The following is a 23,451-nucleotide window of genomic DNA, read 5'->3' on the forward strand; positions in this document are numbered from 1 at the left end:
TTTTCGTTTGGGCTTCTTCCTCCTCATCAACATCATCCCAATCATCTTCATCATCATCTGCAGTAGTTATGGCTTTTGACTTAGGTGATGCTGAGGGAACATCCAGACTGCTGGCGTCAAGATCAGCTATTCCTTCAGTTGGCCTCAGTAGTATATCATCGGTTTGATCTTGAAGTTGTGCATCTTCACATACAAGGGTTGTCCCTTGAGAGGCCTCCACTTCTAAACTGTTCTTCTCAATTCTCAACAGCTCCTCATCTTGATCATCATCATCCTCCCAATCATCATCATCATCACTATGGTTTTCATTCTTGCTCTCCATTGGATTTCTTTGTGATGTTCTGTCCACACTTGGTAAAGAAGTTGGATTTGGACTCTCATTGGCCCCCTCGTTGTCCTCCTCATCTGAGAATCTTGCCTCGACCCTGACGGCTGACACAAGACAACCATCATCTAAATCGAGAATCCCTGGAATTGGACCTCCAAAAAGCGGCTTTTCAGGAATCGTTTCTTTCACGTCCATTTTCTCTGGTGCCTCTTGTTCTTGATCTGTCCTTACCTCCAGAGGATTGTCCCCTGAGACACAGTCCTCCATCTTGTCCCACCCAGGTTGTTTGATATTCTCATCAGCCTCACCTGATTGTTCTGCTGTATCGAGAGCAATGGTTTTAGGCAAACCAGGAATGTTTGTTGTCTCACAAGCCACAGCAGCTTCCTCTTCTTCATCTTCCTCTTCATCATCTTCTTCACCATCCTCATTTTCATCTTCATCATCATCATCTTCTTCTTCTTCGTCATCATCATCATCCTCGTCTTCTTCTTCCTCTCCTCCTCTTCATCTTCTTCTTCTTCACCATCATCATCATCCTCACCTTCATCTTCTTCAGATTCATCCTCTGAACTTTTGTTGCCTTCCACGTCTAGTTTACTACCAGAGGGCAGCTCTGTTAACTCGCTCTGCCCACCTGACACAGCAGGGTGGAATGGGTTGAATGAAAACAAAGAAGGAAAGAGTCAATCAATGTACCACACAGAGACACGGTGAGGGTTACCTTATGGGTGCTGCTGAAGGGGGTGGAGCTCATCTGGGGTGGGTGGGGTAAAGAGGCGGGTGGGGTTGCTACAGGGGGTTGGAGGGAGGTGCTGCTGGAGGGGAGTGGTCTGGACAGAGGTGGGCGGTTTACACCCTTATCCTCACAGTCCAGTTCTGACTCTGACCCGCTCCAGGATTTGTCTGCATCCCGATCTGCTATGACTACAGACAGAGACAGCATATCACAATGCTTAATATGGTGGCTGCAGGATAGGAAATACCACCTTTTTCTATTACTTTTTGATAAAGACATCACCTTGTCTTATTTTTCTAAAATGCAACATGAACAATACAGTGTTTTAGCCCTGTTTCCACCTGGTATTAAGATGTGTTTTGGTCGATCGGATCACAAGTGGACGACACTAAATACAGGTGTAAACGGGGTCTAAAACATTTTGAGCTTGTCCACTTTCAACCACTTCCAGAGGTAGTCGAAAACGCAATGTGTTCGAACGGCCACAAAAGACCGCCTACTGACCTAATGTGTAAACATTATGGGAAGCGCTCTAGCCAGACGGGAATTTAAACTTTGTCAGCTGAAGACCCAAGTTTGGTTTGAAGACGAAAAACATACAATGTTCTCTCACCATTTCTGATTTCTAACACGCACTCACCGTGTTTGGCTGGTCTTGCAGCTGTCAGAGCAGAAATGAAAGCTGATGCTCTCCATATGTTTTTTCACCGTCTCTGGTTGCGTTCATATGTAAATTGCGCGAGCTTATGTTGTCCATTAGATCGAAAGATCTGAAAAAACGCTTACATTTACCTGCCCATAGACCCTCCCCTCGAAGAAATCAGTGGTTGAAAGTGGACAAAAGAGATGGATTAAAATACCAGGTGGAAAAGGGTATGTGCCTCTCTTGTCCAATCGACCAAAATGCTATTTTGTGACCTTAATACCAGGTGGAAACAGGGCCTTAGACAAAGTTAAGCTTGAGCAGCAAAATTTATGATACCACTTTTGTCCGATTTAAATTGTGATTTGAAATATGTTACTGAAACAAGTTTAGCCAATAGTTTTAAACAATTCAATCTTTCAGCATTCTAAATGGATAAGCGTAGTACTTGCATGCCTATTACTTAGATATATATTAAAAAAAGATGCCAAGATGGCTGCCAAGTGGTCTGTTTGCCCTAAAGGGACTTTGCTACAGGGCAGGGGCTTCAAATTACAGGACAACCACAGTTCTCACAAACTTCAAAAAACATTTAAAATTAAAACTTACCTTCTATCTTTTCCCTTTTCGATGTGCTTATGAGTTTCTTTAAGTTTACTTTCTGTTTCTGTAAAAAAAAAAAAAGTGTTATATTACCTAACCTATTATTACAATATTCTCAATCAATATCACGTTATTCAGAACTGTTTTCATGCACAGCACAACAGATACCTTTGGGCTCAAATCTAACTCATCATCATCATCTGATGAAGGCCAGGAATCAGCAGCACCACTTTTTGATGCCCTGCAATTGAACACATTTTAGTGCTTGATAAACTTATTGCATCATTTGTAGCTGCTGCCATCACTCATTCCTGTCTGATATATCAATGACATCTCACCTGCTAATGGAGTCTGTGTGGGAATTGTCCTCTGTATCTGAAGAGAGAAATATGAAAGAGATTACCTGCAAGACCCTAGCCAATAAATAATCCATAGCTAGTACAAACATACTCTTTCAATATAGCTAGAGATCAATTTTTCAAGATCAATTCACAATTAGAGAGAGTGTCCATTTTCCCCCCTTTGTTTGGCAAAAAACTTCAATAAGACCAATGGGTTAAGACCAATAAGCCTTTAAGTTACACATCTAGAATCTATTATTTTATATAGATGCAGAGCAAAATAAGTGGCATGACAGGACAGGATTGCTGATAAAGTGGGACTTTATTTATTATATATACAGTATATACTACACCTAGAAATCTGTTGTTGTCAAATGGTTTTTACTGTACACAAAAGAACACTAATGACTGGATTTTTTCATTAAGTCTCACTTTTTCATTTCGATTTTGGTGCAAATAGGTCTTTAACCTAGTATGCAAGCGTACAACACACAAAGAAGGATATCTCCTATGACGTGACACACCATGGTTTACCATTCAGCAACACTGAATGAACTCATACTACTCTTATACTGTGTATATATAAACTCTGAGATGGTAAAGAATGATGTGTCTGATCTACAGCACATCAGTTGGCACACATTGGCAATACCTTTCCCTGCTCCTGCAGAGCTGCTTCCTGCTGCTACAACAGATGAGTGTGGAGTAGGAAAACAGAACCAATCAAATCACCACACTCAACACTGCAGGAATACTGACGTATATATTTATGAGCACAGACGACACTCTAAAAAAACCATTTTGCAAATGGTCTCACCATCTTTATCCAGAGCTGGCACTCCCAAAGGCAAACCAGCCACAATACCACCTGGGCTGCCGAGCACGGACGCCTGTTTCTTTTTGCTGGAGGTAAAATGGGAAGGTGACTGAAGGGATCTTCTCTTCGTCCCATGCTCAATGATAAGATGTGAACATCTGGAACAGAACGATTGATATGAGCTTCAAACAAAGCAGTGCATTTCCATTACATGAACAAAACACTGCCAATGTGAACATATCACCTTTTCAATTGTTCCTAACAATCTTTACAATGCATCAAAATTAGATAATAGCAACACAAATAACCAACATTCACTGTTAAAACAACATATGAACAAACTTTGTATTTAACGTCAAATGGTGCGAAAGCCCTTACGCGTGGTGTCCATTCATGACGGCATAATCGTCAGAAGACCATCCCTTATCATCTTTCACCGTGATGTCAGCATCATACTGCAGGAGCAAACGCACCATGCTGATTTGTCCATTGCACGCCACTATCATCAATGCAGACCTTAACAATGGCAGACAGAATGTGAATCAGTTTTGTTGTAGTTAACTAAAACTAAAAATACTAAAAATAAGCATTTACATTAAATGAAATAAAATTAAATGTTAAAAGGGGACATCGGATGAAATTTTCACTTTTTTAGATTTTTTTGCATTTAGTTAGGCTTTTGGCGTGTCTGCCAGCTGAGAAAAGCTGAAAAGCCTACTGTTTTATTCAGCTCTTACTGTGATAATCTGGAGTAAAAACAGATGCTTCAAATTTTGTGTGATGTACAATAAACTTCATAAAAATCATTAGTAAAGTTTTGGCCATCATTCGGAGAGGGTCCGCTGCAACAGGCTGGTACTAATAGTGGATAAAAAGCAAGTTGGCAACATACTTTTTAACTGTAATTAAACTATACCAGTTCTATCTCAATGCAGCATATATTCTCTGGCTCTGTAGGCGTCATTGTCCGACTCCGGTTCGAACATATAAGGCTGAACACTGCTAATTTCTGACATTTTCAGTGCGTGATATTGTCCTGTTTTGTTGTTGCGGGTTGAGCACTTGAGCTCTTGAAGCTCCGCCCTCTTCTTGAAATGGGTCTGGGAGCAGCAGCTAATTTGCATTTAAAGGGACACACATAAAAACGACATGTTTTTGCTCACACCCAAAAAGTGTCAAATTTAACATGCTATAAAAAATTATCTGTGGGGTATTTTGAGCTAAAACTTCACATACACACTGAGACTTATTTTCCATTTTGTACAAAGGGGCATCCGATGTCTCCTTTAAAGAGGACCTATCATGAAAAAGGCCTGCAAAGTTACAAAGCACAAAGGGAGTTATTCTCTATATCAGTGTCACTGATTCTGAACTCCCTGAAACGCCTTCATTGTAGTCTTGAGTTTTCTTCCAGGAACAAACATGTCACAATATTCCTCATTTAAATAAATCCCGCCCAAGGCATATGCAGAATAAAGGGGCGGGGCCTGGTTAAGTTAGTTAGTAGTGTGTTGAAACTCGCAGTTATGGTAAAGGGACGGGACATTTCCCAAACACACTCAAAGTGCTTGACCAATCACAACACACTGCTCCAGCTGACACCAATCAGAGCACATTGTGCTTTTCAGAAGGAGGGGCTTCATAGAGACAGGAACTAAACAGAGCGTTACTGACAGACTGGGAACAGAGGAGCTGCAACAATGGAGAATATGTAAAAAATGATGTGTTTTTTGAACATTCAAGCATGAAAGCCCCAAAAAGTGCATCCTTCTTACCGTTGCTCCTGGTTCTTGACATTAACATCTGCTCCCTCTTTCAGTAAAAGCTCTGTCATGTCTGCGTGGTTTTCCATCACAGCCAGCATCAGTGGAGTGTTGCCATCCTGTCAATCAAACCACAACAAAACATCTCAAGAGTGGACTGCATTAACTATCTTACCTTTCAATGTGCAAAATGATCATTTTTGGTGCATCCTGCCATAAGTTGTTTGAACACTCTGAGATGTTAACTTCTGTCTCAATCAATGTTGTGAGTAGGCATTTATAGTGTATACTATGCAGTACACACTAAGTAGCAAGTTTTTCTGCAGTCTGGTGCCGCATAAATTACACTCGACTCTTCACCTTTATGTATCAGACACCTGTTGTGTGTGTGGTTAATAATGTGATTACCTTGTTCTGTGCATTGATGTTGGCTGAGTGCTCCAGGAGCTGCAGCGCCACAGGTAGGGTTGGGATGCGGGCGGCCAGGTGCAGTGCCGTGTTTCCATTGATGTCCACCAGATTGGGGTCAGCCTCATGTTCCAGGAGCAAAGACACAGAGCGGTCTTGCTCACACTGAACCGCCTACAAGCCAAAAGACACATGCATGACCATAAAGACAAGCAGCATTTATTTATATTCATATGATTCACATGATTCCACAAGAACAAACTGAGTGTACCTTCATTAAGGCGGAGCGATTCTGATTGTCACATAAGTTTAGCTTCACTTTGCTCTCCACCAAAAACTGAACAACATCTGTGTGTCCACAGGCACAAGCGATGTGCAGCGCAGTTCTGTGGGCAAAAAAGTCCAAGTAAGATTTGTTTTTTGACAGTAAAGTCATTTATAATGTTACAAAAGATTTCTATTTCAAATAAATGCTGTTCTTCTGAACTTTCCATTCATCAAAGAATCCTGTACAAAATGTATCACATTTTCCAAAAAAAAAATAAAGCAGAAAAACTGTATTCAATGTTGATAATAATCAGAAGTGTTTCCTGAATAGCAAATCAGCATATTAGAATGATTTCTGAAGGATCATGTGACACTGAAGACTGGAGTAATGATGCTGAAAATTCAGCTTTGATCACAGGAATAAAATACATTTTAAAATAGATTCAAATAGAAAACAGTTGTTTTGAATTGTAAAAATATTTCAGAATATTAGTTTATTTTTGGTCAAATAAATGCAGCTTTGGTGAGCAGAAGAGACTTAAAAACATTAAAAAAATCTTACAGACATCAAACTCTGTACTAGCAAAAATGTCTCTTTTAAATGAACAAGGTGAAGTAAGTGTGAGTTTTGCGATTTAAGCTGCTGCAAAGATCATTATGCAACAACAAATGCTACTTTGAGAGCCTTGAATCATTTAAAAGATGATAAAGAATAATTTGAAGTCAACACAGAAGCAAAATGGCCCCTATTTACTTTCTTAATAAACATTCCCAGAGTCACTGTAAATGTTACTGCAAAGAAACATCTTAACAGAAGATAAACAAACAGCTGTTTAGGCTAGCTAGGTCTAGCTACTTTCTGATATGAAACACCCATTTGGCTCCTGGTAAGCCATTTTTCACAATCCCATCAATTCTCACAGTTTCAAAAATCAAAACAATATTTCTATTTAATATAAAAATGCATTGATAAGATATATAAATAGGTGATTTTTTACAGCGGAGCCAGTGAAAATGTTAAAAATGAAAACGGCACCTGGGGCAGTATTGCAGAAACCTTTTATCTCAAAGAAAATAGTTCACCCAGAACTGAAAATTATCTCATGATTTACTCACCCTCAAGCCATCCTAGGTGTATATGCCTATCTTCTTTTAGACGAACACAATCAGAGATATATTAAATAATATCCTGGCTCTTCACAGCTTTGTAATGGCATTAAAGGTGGGGTAAGCTATTTAAAAAAAAAAAAAAAAACAATGGAGGACATTGTTGATATTTGAAATCAACCCAAACCCACCCTTCTCTTCATTGCTCCGCCTCCAAAACTCACCTTTCAATCCTAACCACCCTGCTCTGAGTCGGTCTCGAACCCCAGCCCGATCACTGCTGGTAGGCGAGAGCACTAACAATGACTCCAAACATCACTTTCTCTAGCGGTCGTCAGTGTGCAGTGGATTACCTCACAACTCTCACTATCTAGCCACTGTTACACACGCAATGCGAGTGGATGTTTGTTTATCACAGCTGACGCGCAACAAAATAATGCTTCATGAAAAATAAAGCGCAGTTGATGAACAAACAACAAGGAAGCACAAAAAAATGAACGTACAGTACACAAGAGTAAATACAAACAAGAGTTAGTTGTTAGTCCCGCTTCCTGCTTAGCTCTCTCAAGCGCTGGAAAGCTTTTCGGGTCCTAAAGCGCTTGCCCAGTCATAACCCTTCATTCCAGTGATATTCTTCTGAGCTCTTTTGTATTGTGTCCCATCTCTCTTTCTGCAGTTTTTCTTCAAATCTCCCTCTTGCTCGTTCTCTCTCCTCGACCGTCATACGCCCCCTGATGCTGAGTGGTTAGACGTTTGTTGTTGGCGTCGGCTAACTTCCAAACAGTGTTTTTGAAAAATGACTTACCCCACCTTTAAATAGTGTTTGAGATTTTGAAGCTCCAAAAAGTGAATCCATCCATCATAAATACAATCCATACAACTCCAGTGGGTTAATAAAGGCCTTCTGAAGCGAAGCGATGGGATTTACGTGGTTTTCACAAGAGGTGTCTAGCAGCTTAAATCGCAAAACTCACACTTAAATCACCTTGTTCATTCAAAAGAGACATTTTTGCTAGTATAGAGTTTGATGTCTGTAAGATTTTTTTAATGTTTTTAAGTCTCTTCTGCTCACCAAAGCTGCATTTATGCTACATTATGCTACACCTACGTCATATGTCAGGTCAAAGGTCACTCTTCCACCGGAACTCGACTTTCTCATGAACACGCTTATGGCTGTTGCCGGAAGCCAGTGATTCTAGTTTATAAAGTTTTAAATATGGATAGTTTTCTTACAAAACCCCATCGCTTCACTTCAAAAGGCCTTTATTAACCCACTGGAGCCGTATGGATTACTTTTATGATGGATGGATGCATTTATTTGGGCTTCAAAAACACGAGCCCCCCATTCACTACCATTATAAAGCTTGGAAGAGCCAGGATATTTATTAATATAACTCCAATTGTGTTCATCTGAAAGAAGATGTTCATATACACTTAGGATGGCTTGAGGGTGAGTAAATAATGGGATAATTTTAATTTCTGGGTGAACTGTCCCTTTAAGAAGTTAAGAAGCCTGACGGCGACACCTGGGGCAGTACTGCAGAAACCTTCTATCTTAAATCTAAAGTTAATACCTGACAAGCTGTGAAAATCACTCTGTATTTTCTATAATACATTTTGCTTTGTCCACTACAGTATATCAGCCATTACCTGTTCTCCTTATCCAGTTGGTTCAAGTCATTCTTTTTGGCCAGCTGTCTGAGTTTGGCCACATCTCCGCTGAACGCAGCCTTGTGGACCTTCCCGAGGTCTTTCTCCTTGACATCATAGCTGGCCGAGAGCACGCTCGCAGTCTCGGAGGGACTCGGGGAGCCCTTCTTCTTCTTGAAGTTGAATATTTTCTTCATGGTCTGTGACGGCACATCTCCATCAGCGGATTGTCATTTACCTGATGTTCAGGCACTGATCACCTTGCATGTCTCGCCCATCCTCTAAAAATAAATCCTGCAAAGAGGATTAGAGTTATTTAATAATGACAGAGGTCACGTGCACCTTCAGTCTGCTGTCCTTGTGCTACTTCTGTTTTATACTTGTTCAAACAGACTGTACAAATAAAAGCTACACTCTTTAAAGTTCATGTACTGTAACCTTCTGTGGTAGTATCAGATGGTAATATCAAGGTATTTTGTGACTGCCATATTCATATAGAATGGTACTTGCAAGGTTCTCCAAGACACTTTAAAAAAAAACCATGGTATTACCATGGTACTTATTGGTAAATCATTAGTTTTATTTTAAATAAGCTTTAAACCAGATAAGTATCATATTAGAAGCAAATGCGACAATAAAACACGGTTGTTTAGATAGAAAAGTAATACATTTATATGTGTTTAGAAAATCTTATAATCACCTCAACACGTTAATCTGCAGCAAACAACCTGGCGAGCTTACAAACTCACCGTCATTGTCGATTCATTGTAGGGCGTCTGTCAGATATTTTAAACGAAAAACAACACGAAAAGTGTTTCAAAAAGATGTTTGCTATCGAGTAAGACACATCGGGTCTGCTCTAACGATGAGCCGTTTACGACGCTAGCAAGCTAGCTGCTTCTGTTACCATGGTAACAGTGTGAAGACCGTATTTAATCCAAATAATTCATTATAAAATGGTGTGCTGCGTAAAAATGGTTCAGAAATTTGGAGGACTGTTATAAATGCATTTTAAACCTGTTCAAGTTTGATGTTTAATAACATTAACGCGAATAATATCAAAGCACGGAACTCGTAATGTTTTGCTCTGTTTTTACACGGAATGTCAAACACGGGAAAGTCACCAAGGAGGCGGGACCTCAACGCTCTCATCCTGAATTGGACGGTTTGAATCAATGACAGACGGATGTATCCTCCAATGAGAATGCAGCTCGAAACCTTCTTGATTGTGATTGGCCAATTTGTCGTGACAGGCAGCCGTATTGTTCAGTTACACACGCGGAATCTTTGGACCCGCCCAGAATCGGCCGTTCGTAGCTTATTATTCGCCAGAGCAGAATTTTAAACTATTTAAACCGTTTTGAGCGGGTGCCTGAAAAACAAGAGGCAGTCGAGCTAACCTTGCTGAAGAGACAATCTAGCTTCTAATGTTGAATTAGTGTCTAATGTTTATAAACAAAAAAGAAGGAAGGATCGTCGAGTCTTTGTTTTTACGGTCGTGCATCTAAAGAGGTAAGTGTCGTTTTATAACTTATTATTATACAACTGTTTAGGTTAGCTAGGTTGGCTATCGATTCTTCATGTAGTCAGACATAAATACGCGATATTTTGTGTAATTTTATTATTCTTGCGACATAGATGTTACAGCAAAAATATAATCTCTATGGGTGTTTATCATATGGAAGCATGTTCATCTGCATCTGTGTGTTTGGACTGAGATAGGTATAAAGATTTAGTTTTTAAAAGCCAAATTAGATAGTTTGTGTTTAAGTTTGTTAATTTGATCAAAATGGAAGAAATAATAATATACCATGTTATGCTTTTACACTATAAAAGTGTGTTAGACACAGATGGTATGCAGTATGTAATAACTAACGTTACCTGCATCAAATGAGTTGGTAAAATGACTCCATTTTCTTGAGGGAAACTGTCTTAAATGCTCAATTTCTCTGTTGTAAACATGACGGATGTCAAATTAGGCAGTTTTCATGTCAACCTATGCAGACTTGCTTATGAATATTAATTAGTCTGGATCTTTTGCTCTTTGTCAGTTTCAAATTTGCCACGGAAAAGCAAATGCATGTTTTTTGCATTTTCAGTGAAACACAGTAGTGTATATGTAGTGTAAATGAATGCATTTGCAATATGACAGCTTGATCAAGCACAGCAAAAGTGACCTATTGTTTACAGTTTTTACAAAGCTGCTTTATTAGTCAATATTGGAGAAAAAACAAAACCTTCCTTATGTATTTCCAGGGGAGCCACCATGAGTTCCTTGCCGGAGACCACACGCTCCCTCATGCAGATTTTTAATGGCAAACTGCAGGATTTTACCAATGAAATTGATAATGTCCACATGGTGTGGCTGGAGGAGATCCAGCAGGAAGCGTATCGCATGTTTTCCAGGTGAGCGACACCGTTAATGAGAGGTGGAGTGTGTTATACGCTTCATACTGTTGTGTTCTGCACGCATGTATTCTGTAAATGTGAGATTCACTCCGTTACCATCCAGGACATTAGACATATTAATAAGAAAGATGTTTTGTTGTACAGTGACTTCAGCACTGAGCCGGAGCTCATGCCAAAGACTCCATCACAGAAAAAGACAAACCGCAGGAAACGGGTGTCCATGGAGCTCAATGAGTCTCGCAGCAAAAGACGGTGAGGGTTTTGACCGTGCTGGTTTTCTAATGTCTTAATATATATTTTTTTTTTTTTTTTTTTTTTTTTTTTTTAATGTATATGCATATTTATATGTCTACAGAAGCATCTATAGATATAGTTCAAGTTTTGTTAGAGTTATGCACTTTGGTAAATTTCTAAAAAAAAAAAAAAAAAAATCTTGATGGTTTTTGACAGGGTTTCTGTAGTCTTGAAAAAAATTCTTTGATTTCTCTATTGATATAAATGATGCATTCCTGGAGGGAAATGTTGAATTGCAATACATTTAATAAAAAAAACAAACAGGTTTGTGGTACTTGTTTGTAGAGCTGCACAATTTAGACTTTTGTGCAATTATTTATCCATTGACTATAAAATAAAAATTGCTATTGTAGTATTTCAATGCAAAGTAGAGTATTTAATATTATTTTACAGGACAACTGTAAAATTATAATACTAATATTTATGGAATATGCAATACAATATATATATTTTAATTGCCCGGTTTCACAGGCAGGGCTTGGATTAAACCAGGATTAGGCCTTAGTTTAATTAGGAAATTTAAGTACCATTTATAGGGAAAAAAAACATTACTGGTGTGCATCTTGAGACAAAACAATGGCACTGACATATGTCAGTACAAGTTGCTTTCAGTTAAAACGGCTCAAAAATGCATTTTAGTCTGGGACTAGACCCTTGTCTGTGAAACCAAGGGATTATGTCTTAATTTCTTCTTTTTCAAATGTGAAACCATCAAAAAAGTTTGATGGAAAACCACAGTGAGACCTTAAAGCTACTATTTTGTTGAGCTATTCTCATTACATTGGTGCATGTTGCTTTTCCAAATGTAAGTTATAAGCATCCCCTTGTGCAGTTTTTGCTATTTGACAATTGCACAAAGCCATATCGCGATTTTTGATTTTATTTCAATTAATCATGCATCCCTGCATTTCTTTAGCTTGAACAGTACAGCATGGCGCCAGGGTTCAATTCCCAGTGACTATCAAATTTATACCTTAAAGAATGCAAATCTTTTGAATAAAAGCATCTGCCAAATGCATAAATGAAATTGGAGGGGGGGGAGGGGGTGAATACTTGAATGTTAATATAAATTGTTTCTGGTTTTAATTCTGCTCTAAAATATTCCCTTAATTTAAAACTCTGGCACTATCAAAACACTTCTCTGTTTAACTCTCCTTTTAATATACATAAATCCAAATTGGCAGCTTTTTTCCTGTAATGATATGTGTCATTGTGTATCTGTAGTTTCTCTAAGGGGAAACGCAGCAACTTGCGTCGCTCCTCGGTCCAGATGACCCTGAACTCCATCTCTGAGCTTGTTACGCCACATGTCCCGAATGACAGCTCCGAGAGCCTTATAGAGGAACCTGCTCGCCGCACGCGTCGCAACAAAACCACCGCTCCGGCTGAAACCGAACCCATCAAACGCAGCACCCGTAACAAAGGTGGCGCCAAAGCCAAGGAGGTGGAAGAAGTGGCAGAGAACATTCCAGCAGTGGAGGAACCTGTTGAGGTGCAGGATTCGGCCTCCAATCAGGATCGGATCCTGGTGTCTGAAGCTGTGGTGAAGATTCCCTCTTCGGAGCGTCTGAGTGCGGAGTTGATGCTGAATGCTGGTTTGTCTCCGGGCCGATCCGCCAATAAAATCCCCATTGCTGCATCCGGGTCGCAGACGACACCTCAGGGCCCGTCTCGGACGTCGGTTCGGCGTTCCCTGGTGATTCGCCGCTCACTGGTGGGCCTCAGGCATAGCATGACACAGGAAGCTGTTCGCAGGGCGTCCCGGCGCTCTTTCCTGAAGAAGAAAGCCAGACTGGGCAACTCGACCTGCAGCAGTTCTGTCAGCGGTGAGACTCACATTTACAGTCGAAACTGAACTCGCGTCACTTCAAATCTCCACCTCTAATTGTAAATGAATGAGTTGAGGTCCGTGTGAATGCCTTAAAGGGATAGCTTCACTCAAAAATGAAAATTATCCCATAATTTACTCACCTTCAAGCCACCCTAGGTGTATATGATATATTTTTCTTTCAGCCAAACACATTTGGTGTTATATTAAAATATCCTGGCTCTTCCAATCTTTATAGTGGGAGTGAATGGTGCCTTTTTTTTTTTTTTTTTTTTTTTTTTTTTTTTTTTTTCCTTTCCTCCCTGGTAATGGCCGTCCGTGCGTTCAAGAGAGTCGTGTTCCGGCGTATGACATAGGCATAGCGCAATCTCAAAGCTTTATTTATTCTGATGCATCATGGATAGACGCACAAATGCACCATTTTAAGAATATGGATATTTTTCTTACAAAAACGCTTCGCTTCAGAAGGTCTTTATTAACCCCCTGGAGACGTATGGATTACTTTTTATGATGATGGATGCACTTTTTTTGGGCTTCAACATGTGGCGCCCCATTCACTTCCATTATAAAGCTGGGAAGAGCCAAGATATTTTGTAATATTACTCTGATTTCTTTCATCTGAAAGAAGCAAGTCACATAGACCTAGGGTGGCTTGAGAGTGAGGAAATAATGGGATCATTTTCATTTTTGGGTGAACTGTCCCTTTAATATAATTTATCGACAGTCATGCTTGTTGTTTTAAAGTTTCACTGAATGATGACATTTATGTCCACACTGCTTTTTCCAGAGGACATTTGTATGGACATTGAACCTGAGGACCTGGAGAACAAAGAGGAACAGTGAGTGTTTTTGATTTGAAATTTCAGCTTATGATAGTTGATGTATTGTTTTAATCTGGGATTCAAACCCACAACCTTTTGGTTATCGGTCCAGATCTTTTAAACACTGTTTCTCGCTTCTGTTTAGGGTCGATGCACCACAAAAGATGGCAGAACTGGCTACTGAAACCAGCCCTGAGCCTGAAATCATCCAATCTGAGGTGAGAACCACAGCAGAAAGTTCTTTTCATATACCTTTGCTAATAAGAGAACCACAACAACCCGATTTAACCAAACACAACCATGTTATGATGATTGAGTAGTGCAATTTGTAAATAACTGACGGCTGTGTGATTTCATAGGAACCTGAACCAGAGAAGACTGAAGAAGAGGAATCTGAGGTAAAAGACAAACTTCCAAAAGAGATTGCTGAATCTCCCAGCACTGTTGAGAACTGTCGCTTCACACGATCCATGGCTCGTACTTCAGAAACAGGTACAAGTCTAACAGATCTGCTGATTAAATACAGAAGTTGGATATGGGATGACTAGTAAGGTTTGATTTATTTATCTTCCTGTAATAGATGACGGTAGCGGGTCAAAGTCCAGAGGAGATGGCCGGTGAGCACAACGTTAATTTGATTTCTTAATTTTATTTAGTGGATCTATGCCCAGGTTTTCTAATGTTTTTTTTTTTTTTGGGTTTCCATCAGGCCTACACGTTCAGGCTCCAAGCGTCGGGCAGCTGAGTCAGCAATCCAGGAAATCGGCACACCGAAGAAGAAGCACTCTCCTCCGAAGAAATGCCTCACGGTATGAGCATCTCTGACCACCACAATGCCACCAGTCCACCAAAATGAACCCGTCATGAAGCCAAAACATTCTTTGACTCTTGTAAAGAAAAGCTTTCTGCAGAAGTCCACATTAAGTTTCTCTGTGGTTGTTTGTGGATTTGGAAATGATTTGTGGCCAGCTTCTTGAGGATTGGATTAGCCAGTCTTTGTTCAGTCCAGACAATCCATTATGTGTCCATTTGTTGTGTCCATGTAGAGTGTTGCTCCGCACATGCGCTCGTTCGTGCACACAGTGCAGAAGAACCAGATGCTGATGATGACACCTGGATCTCTGGGCCGCAGTAATATCATGAAGTCCTTCATCAAACAATCTGCCAGCAAAACTGACGTCAAGGTGGGCACACCTTTCAGACTGTTCATCTATGCTCTTGTTTTTAAGGCCCTATGAAATCCTGTTTATTTTTTCGCAAATTCCAATTTAAAACATCACAATCTCGATTCAAACACCCACGCAATCTTATTCCTAAACGGCAACGATTTGCCTGTGTCTATTAAACCTTTGTCAAAATCAAACCGGAACATTCAGATATGCATCGCTGAGCCAGAGAGAGCAGTTGTCATGTATAGGTATGAAACCACTTCACAAATAACACTTTTCAACCACACACTATCGTTATTTCTGTTACAGATATCCCAATTCTTGTGTGATATGGATATGTTTATAGTTTGGATAAAAGTCTACAGAAGCTATAAAAATAGAGTAAATCGCCATTTGAAAGTAGCATGGCGCGTCAAATAATGGTTGTATCGATTACATCGAAACACCAGTAGGTGGCGACAAGTGACTGTTAAATATATTTGTCATTGAATCATTCATTCAAGAGTTGTTCAAAAATGCTGATTCATCCAGTAATGAAACAAGTGAAGTCTTTAGTCTTCTTCGAGATGCATCGGCATTGCGCAGACTGATTGGCATATGACATCAAACTACCGCGAGAGCGTTTGGAGAGCATACAATTCCTTATGCTTTTGAATCGCTCTTGTGGTACTTTGATGTCATTCGCCAATCGGTCTGCGCAGCGCCGAAGCATCTCGAACAAGCCTTTTATGAGTGAGTCATTGAATCATTCATTCAAGAGGTTTGTTCAAAAACGCTGATTCATCCATTAATGAAACGAGTATTCATGAGTGAGTCATTGAGTCATTCATTCAAAGCAATTTTTTTTAAAAATTCATTTAACATTTTTCAATAAACTGCAGCAATTAACATTTGTCAGAACCTAAATTACAAAAATTATTTTTAGTTGTCTCTTCAGAATTGAGGGAGAATTGTGATGTTTAAAATCTATTTTGAACAAAAAAATTTTTATCCAGAATCGTGCAGCTCTAATTCACAGACACTAGTCCATATTGCGTTTTTTTTTTTTATTTATTTTTTTTTTTTTTAAAGTGTAGAACCTACTTTTGATTTATTCATCCGAAATTTGCCACATTCTGAAATTCCGTGGTATACAGTAAATTTTATTTTTATACCTGGATTTTACGTTTTCGCCCACGTTTTCCACATTGCGGAAATCATAGGGCCCTAATTTTTGTACTTCAGAGTAGTCTAATTTATTAGGTTATTTCAATGCTAATGCTTCTCCAAGAAGTGGTTTTAGTTAGTAATTGTACTTCCTGTCTTTCCCCCTCAGTTGGGCTCTGGCTCTGTGGTGAGTATAAACAATGAGTTCAAACCGGTGTCTCTTCCATGTCCGTCACAACCATTTGGATTCACTTTTTCTTATATTATGAGTGGGCTTTTGTTTAGTTGCTTAATCCTTAACTCATACTATACTTCCTTTGAGCAGTGAAGGCACTTTGTGTCTAAACTGAAACAGGACTGACCATCACATTCAGACTTTGTTAACCTCATCACTCATGTGGTGTATAAATGTGTGTCTTTGTGGCTTGGGAAGTGTACATTCACCCATTTGTGTGTCTGTGATGTTGGCAAGAAATCTGTTTATAGTCACTTTTCACACAAAGCAAAAGCTGCCGCCCTTATGTTTGGTTTAGCTTTCATCGTCCTTGTCATTCACTTAATTGCTGTAATTGTGGTAACTATAAATTAACGCTTTTCCTCCAGGAGCGAGAACGACAGAAGTGGGATGCCTTGAACAAGAAGATTGAACAAGAGAATGAACGAAAGAAAAAGATTGAGGAGGAGAGACGAAAGAAACAGGAAGAAATGAAAAGGTGGGAACGTGCTTTGGACTACTTTCAACTCAATTATTCTCTTATTAAATTGAATTATTAATCTGGTTTAAGTGTGAATGCAAATCTGGACTCATTCGTGAATTCTGTCCACTTTAGAAAGCGGGACGAACGTTTGAAGCGCGTTGTTGAGGCTCGAGTCAAAAGTGAAAAGGAGAAAGAGCAGGAAAAGAAAAAGAAGATTGAAGAAAAAATGGCACAGCTGGAGAAGAAAAATGACTTGGTTGGTACTGAAGCCTGAAAGGAAAAACCCACACTGAGTTGGAGTATTTAAGTGGTGGTGTTGTTGTTGTTGTTGTTGGTGGTTTTTTTTTTTTTTTTTTTTTTTTATTTTTTTTTCTCTCTCTTTCTCTTCTCTCTCACAGCTGCGAGTTGAGCGGATGGCAGAGGAGAAAGCCAAGAGGAAAGTGGCCACTAAACGACAGGAAGAACTGGAGCTGCGCAAGAAACAGGAAGAGGCAGCCAGACAAAAGAAACTTCAGCAAGTTGTAAGTCAACACCAGCATTCAAAGTGGAGTCCATGTTGAAAGAAGTTTTGCAAGTGTGATGATGGGACAGCCTTAAATTAATTTTTTTTTTTTTTTTTATTTATATACACTACAGCTTAAAGATTGGATTAATTTAATGCGTATTTTCTGAATAAAAGTCCATTTGTTACTGACTCCAAATATTTGAACAGTGTAATTTATTTTTATTTGTAGCCACAATAGCTAATTTATGTACTTGCCTTTTTTCTTTAGGAGGAAGAGGAGCGGCGGCACCAAGAAATGCTGGCCAAGCGCAAGGCTGAAGAGGAGCGAGAGAAGGCCCGCAAACTGGCAGAGGCCACACGCGCCCTGGAACTGAAGAAAGAACAAGAGCGGGAGAAAGAGAGGAGCGCGACCGGGAGCGGGAAAGAGAGCGGGAGCGAGAAAGACAAGCTGCAGCTGAGAAGTTGGTTGCTTTTTTCGTGCACGTGTTTTGAATGAAAGCATGACTTTCAAAGATGCTAAATATGCCTGTTTGTGTCTTGCAGAGAAAGACTAGAGAAAGAGAAGGCTATCGCTCTTCAGAAAGAACTGGAGAGAGCAGCCAGAGAGAAAGAGAGGAGAGAGATGGAGGAGAAGAGGAAGATGGTGAGGATTTTATTGTACTATGCCATCCATTTTATGGACATTTTGGGATATCGCATAAAGAAACGCTGGATTGAAATGCCAAGATGTGCATAAATTGTTAAAGAGGGTTCAAAAAAAGTATGCACTTAACTGAGGCGGACTTTTTTTTTTTTTTTTTAAATCCCATAAGACATTCGACATTCGCATAAACTACAATGGAAACACATTTGACTAATAAATCCCTCGGTGCGCGACAATTCACGTCACTTCGCCTCAACAGAGGATGTGATTGGATAACTGGACTAACCAGTGGACCAGTCACATTGCAAGGCATCTCAATTGTTGGTTTGATCATTCTGAAATGCCTGAGCCTGAATCAGTCATCAAAAATGATTTAGTTTAATTTCTTCACAGAAGTGTCTTGCACGATTGTGCCACAGTGGCTTCCCAGATTGTAGCAACTTCCATATTTATTAGATGTTTTGTGCCAATTTCCCTGGAAGTGAGGATTTTGTTCTCTTGAACACACGAGATGGAAACTGTGATTTATTCGCAAATGTTTTATGCGATATTCCAATGTTGCGCACAAGTTAAATTCACAACTTTGATGGAAACATAGCTAGTGGTGTAATATAAAGTTATGCTGAGCTTTATTTTAAATCTGATATGTTCTGCTTGACTGATTTTTTTTTTTTTTTTTTTTTTTTTTTTTTTTTTTGCTTTCAATAAGGACAGAACAATTCAACTGTGAAATTGTGTAGCACCTAAATTACATAACGATCCCATAATCTCAGTAAATTTGTGTGCTCCTTTAACAGGAGGAGCAGAGGAGGGCCGAACAGGAGAGGGAAGCCCAACAGAAACGTGCCGCCGCTGCTGCTGCTGCTGCTGCTGCAGCCTCCGCCTCAGCATCCCATACAGTCACAGCTCAGGTACTTAACAGCCAAAATCAATGTTTGTCAGAGTCATAGCCTTGTGGAACTTTATTTTAGTATTATTTATTAATCTTGAATTGGCTTTTATTTTTATATATTCAGTTTTATTTTAATTAGTAGTTTTTGTTCAATTGCCGAAAACTATTTTGAATGGTTTTAGTTAACGATAACAACACTGGACTTGTGGGCCCAAAGAAATAATTAAATTGATTATTCTCAATAACAATTTAAAATGTTAAACTTTATTGAAATTAACTGTTTATTAATAGCTATTACAAAATATACATTTATTTTTGTGTTGATTTCTGAGAAATGCTGTTGATATTTAAAGTCACCAAAACAAACACACCCTACCCAAGAGGATAGCCCTGCCCCTAATTCACTAACACCTCCCCCATAAAGCATGGGCACGCCCCCTACTGCTGATTGGCCACAAGTGTTTTGGTGCTCTGTCTGATCCACTTTCAACAGCATTTCTCAGAAATCTGTTACTGCAACTTTAAAGGATTAGTTCACTTTCAAATGAAAATTAGCCCAAGCTTTACTCACCCTCAAGCCATCCTAGGTGTATATGACTGACTTCTTTCTGATGAACACAATCGGAGAAATATTAATAAATATCCTGACACATCCAAGCTTTTTAATGGCAGTAATGTGTTACCAAATGAGTATGAGCTGAAGAAAGTGCCTCCTTCCACATCCAGGCCTTCTGAAGCGATGCATTTGTGGAAAAAATCCATATTTAACAAGTTATGAAGTAAAACATCCAGCTTCCGCCAGACCACCTTCCGTATTCTTCAAAAAGCTTACGTCCTAGGCCTTCCCTATTCAACTTACGGAACTGATGCGACGCCAGTTTCGTTTTTTCCGTAATTTGAATATGGAAGGCAGTCTGGCAGAAGCTGGATATTTTACTTCATAACTTGTTAAATATGGATTTTTTTTTTTTTTTTTTTTTTTTTTTTTTTTTTTTTAAACACAAACGCATCTCTTCAATTCAGAAGGCCTTTATTAACCCTCCGGAGCCTGCGTGGAATGTTTATGATGGATGGATGTGGATGGAAACACTTTCTTCAGCTCATACTCGTTTGGTAACGCATACTAACATTATAAAGCTTGGATGCCTCAAGATATTTATTAATATTTCTCTGATTGTGTTCATCTGAAAGAAGAAAGTCATATACACCTAGGATGGCTTGAGGGTGAGTAAAGCTTGGGCTAATTTTCATTTGAAAGTGAACTAATCCTTTAATACATTTTAATGTTAATTTTAACTTATTCTTGGTACACTGTGAATACAATTTTAAAGATGTTTTTGTTAAATTATTAACAGGTCTCAAAAACACAAGCAGCTAGTATGCTCAACTCCACTATAACTAAGGGTTCAGCTCTGAACATGACTGTAGATATTGAGGTAAATGTCTCTTCCTTCCCAGTTCTTTCAATGCCTGTTCATTTTTGCTGTACTGAGTATTTACTAAACTTAGTACTAATATATATTTTTACTAAAGCTGTTATTCCATCTCACAGAACTCTGTTCTGAAAACTCCAGTTGGGAAAGGAGCCGCTCTGAATAAGACCATAGATCACGGAGCCGCACTCAACGTGACCGTTGACATTGAGGTGAGGTCATGGCAACTGTTATGCATCTCTTTCCCTGCTAAATGAGGGAACGTGTCGGATAATATTAGTAAGCACAGAATAGCTGCTGGAGAAGGAAAAGTGATGAAGACTTTAAATTCCAGTTGGACATTTTTTTTCCATTTTATTTAGGTTACCAAGTTCTAGTTTGGTTTTGTTTTCAAGGGTTTTTTTTTTTTTTTTTGTGCATGTAGAAACATAAAATGATCTCAGGTGATTGGAACAGCTGGTTTCTGACCCTATCCCTTGTTTTATACCTTGCAGCAATCTCCACAGTCCTACCAGATCACTCCTAAGGGCCAGAAGGTGACCGTTTTGGTCAATCCTGAAGATTATGGCATGGACCAGAACAGCGACGACTCAACAGATGATGAGTCAGCACCCAGAAAACCCATCCCATCCTGGGCTGAGGGTATGATGCTTTTTGGCAACTGTTGGAAGTGTTTATTTGTAGTTAATTTTCCATCTGTGATACAGTTATAAGTAATAATCCATGGTTAGCTGTGCATTTAAAATATTCATGATGTGGAGATGAAGAACCACTCAATGTGAAGCGGAGTGCATTCAAATCATTTAAAGCACAGCTAGCTGTAGATTACCCCACTTATACCATGGTCACTTGCCAGTATTGACAAGTTAAAGCTGTTATTGATGTTGGCAGTGCAGATGTTAAAGCACACACCACTCGCACACAGTGCGTTAATATAGAATGTTAATGTGCACCTTCCAGCCAATCAGAATAGAGCAGTCATTTTCCTGCTGAAACACACCCTCCTCTGACACAGAGTGGCAAAAGTACCTGCTGCATGAATGAGTTTAATAAGGAAAATGCGAGTAAAACAAACGATTATCAGTTCAAGTTCAAAGCAGATGGACTTGGTAGTGTTCCTTATAACTTACCAAAGATCAAGTGTGATCCATGGATGTTGACAAGTTTATATAAATACAATATAGGTAGGTCTAAGTCTCAATGTTATCAATGTTAGATAACACATGTCCAAGTCTATCAATGTTATATATATCGTCATATCATCCAGCCCTAAAACTTGGATAATTTTTTTTTTTTTTTTTTTTTTATAAAAACACTGACAAAACTGTAAAATGATGCAGAATATAAGATGGTAAATATTTGAGTTTTTTAATTGAGCAATTACAGTATGTGGTGTGATTTTACACAAATTCAACATATTGATAAAATAACTGCAAATCCTCATTTCGCTGACTGGAGTCCAGCTGTTTCTGTGAATTGCAGTGATCCATTTGCTTCTCTTCTCTGTAGCTTTTGGCAGCCTGTAAAAAATATACCTCAGGTTTCTTGTCAAAACTATTTGTACAGTCAGTTGCGCATCTTTCCAATTTAAGGTGTTTTGTGGGGTTTTTTTGTTTTTTTTTTTACTCTGAAAACCAATGCTGCCACTCAGGGTTTTTTTTGCCCTTCAGTGGGCGTAACCGCAGTCTCTCCAGCTGTTCAGACAGGCCATGGTAAAAGTTAATTTATTACACAGTAATGGTATATATTGCAAGTTTTTGCTGGGAATTTCAGATTGTTCACAAGTCTGTCATCAAAACAACTTCATGTTATGTAAGACTCCATTTAAAAACGGGCGCCAAACAATAATTTAAACTGGTTTTGACTAAATTCTGAGTTGAGTATTTTCATGCATACATTCTAACTCTCAGCCCAACACAAAGGTCATGTTTGTTTTGCAGTATCTACAGCATTCTACTGTATTATTCTAATGTGATATGTTGTTTTTGTGCAGGTATGCAGTTGCAACAGTCTATAATGAAGCAATATTATAATCCACTGGATCTCAATTCCTATTTTGGAAAACCTGAACCACCCAAGCTGGAGGCGATCTTCAGGCGGACCAAACCTCGCTTCTTCAAACGCACTAGCTCGGCTGTCTGGCATTCTCCTCCACGTTTGGGAAATTTGGGCAATTAAGAAGCAAACTTTTCTACTTATGTCGTCTTTTTTATATGTTGTCTTTTATACATTGAACTCACTTTAATAAAGCCTATAAAAAATCTATATGTAAGTAGATTAGACTGGGAAAAAAAGTAGAATGTGTAATTTAGATTACACAAGGAGTTTGACAACTTTTTTTTTTTTTTTTTGGGCACTGATGGCAGACTGGGATTGGTCGGTCTAATTTACCTGCTTTGGTTTTTAAATGGGATTACGTTGTCACCCATGTATTTAAGTATAGTATCACATGTAATACATTTGGAAGTGTACACAGGAGCTGCTACAAATGTGATGTTAAAAGTAGATGTAGAAAATATGGGGGTGGCGTTTTCCTACAAAATTCACTTCACGAAGAGTGTCAGATTACTATGGACTGTCAATAAAATGTATAATTTCTAAATGTTTGCAATGTCTTATTTATTGTAGTTTATGATTGGGAAAAACTTGAGGGGGAAAAATGGACCTGTAAATTGTAATCATAGCATTGTTATGACTGCTTTGATAAGTCCTGTTACAAAGGAAAAAAATGAGAGGGGTTTTTCTTGGTACAAAAGTTACCAGACTTTCAGAAATGTGCTCCTCTCAAACTCATGCACAACTTCATTTATAATATTGGCCAGTTTGAGTCTGACTGTTATCTTACACAATTAGGGAGTCAACTTTTAATGTGTTTTTTTTTTTTTTCTTTCTCCTAAATACTGAAATACAAATTTCTGTAATTTTATGTAACTGTTTTGGAGTGAGA

At 38.9% G+C, this 23,451-nt stretch overlaps 2 protein-coding genes across 11 annotated transcripts in view; one reads left to right on the forward strand and one right to left on the reverse strand.

The window, feature by feature from the left end:
* Positions 1–9,779, reverse strand: part of si:ch211-272n13.3 (ankyrin repeat domain-containing protein 26) — a 42,710-nt gene extending 32,931 nt beyond the window's left edge. For 7 of the 10 annotated variants that reach the window (XM_051884519.1, XM_051884522.1, XM_051884517.1 and 4 more), the window contains exons 1-12: positions 9,416–9,779; positions 8,667–8,960; positions 5,914–6,028; positions 5,643–5,816; positions 5,247–5,353; positions 3,850–3,987; positions 3,472–3,629; positions 3,307–3,339; positions 2,652–2,688; positions 2,482–2,554; positions 2,320–2,377; positions 1,053–1,255 (exon numbers count right to left, since the gene is read on the reverse strand). In XM_051884519.1, the coding sequence (XP_051740479.1) occupies positions 1,053–1,255; positions 2,320–2,377; positions 2,482–2,554; positions 2,652–2,688; positions 3,307–3,339; positions 3,472–3,629; positions 3,850–3,987; positions 5,247–5,353; positions 5,643–5,816; positions 5,914–6,028; positions 8,667–8,863 (1,293 nt within the window). In that variant the 5' untranslated portion in view covers positions 8,864–8,960; positions 9,416–9,779. Of the gene's footprint in view, positions 1–1,052; positions 1,256–2,319; positions 2,378–2,481; positions 2,555–2,651; positions 2,689–3,306; positions 3,340–3,471; positions 3,630–3,849; positions 3,988–5,246; positions 5,354–5,642; positions 5,817–5,913; positions 6,029–8,666; positions 8,961–9,366 lie in introns of all 10 variants that reach the window. The other 3 variants (XM_051884514.1, XM_051884521.1, XM_051884516.1) reach the window with 3 other exon arrangements.
* A 231-nt stretch (positions 9,780–10,010) lies between these two features.
* incenp (inner centromere protein) lies at positions 10,011–23,106 on the forward strand. The gene is given in 22 exon segments (XM_051883942.1): positions 10,011–10,178; positions 10,923–11,072; positions 11,220–11,327; positions 12,594–13,195; positions 13,985–14,036; positions 14,164–14,236; positions 14,378–14,510; positions 14,599–14,635; positions 14,728–14,827; positions 15,065–15,202; positions 16,503–16,520; positions 16,937–17,046; positions 17,164–17,287; positions 17,430–17,552; positions 17,805–17,934; positions 17,937–17,997; positions 18,080–18,179; positions 18,977–19,090; positions 20,427–20,507; positions 20,624–20,716; positions 20,999–21,146; positions 22,498–23,106. Coding segments are annotated over 21 exon segments (2,670 nt in total). The 5' UTR covers positions 10,011–10,178; positions 10,923–10,932; the 3' UTR covers positions 22,683–23,106.
* The last annotated feature ends 345 nt before the right edge of the window (positions 23,107–23,451 follow it).

Source organism: Ctenopharyngodon idella, chromosome 24 (assembly GCF_019924925.1).
Source record: "Ctenopharyngodon idella isolate HZGC_01 chromosome 24, HZGC01, whole genome shotgun sequence".
Taxonomy (NCBI): domain Eukaryota; kingdom Metazoa; phylum Chordata; class Actinopteri; order Cypriniformes; family Xenocyprididae; genus Ctenopharyngodon; species Ctenopharyngodon idella.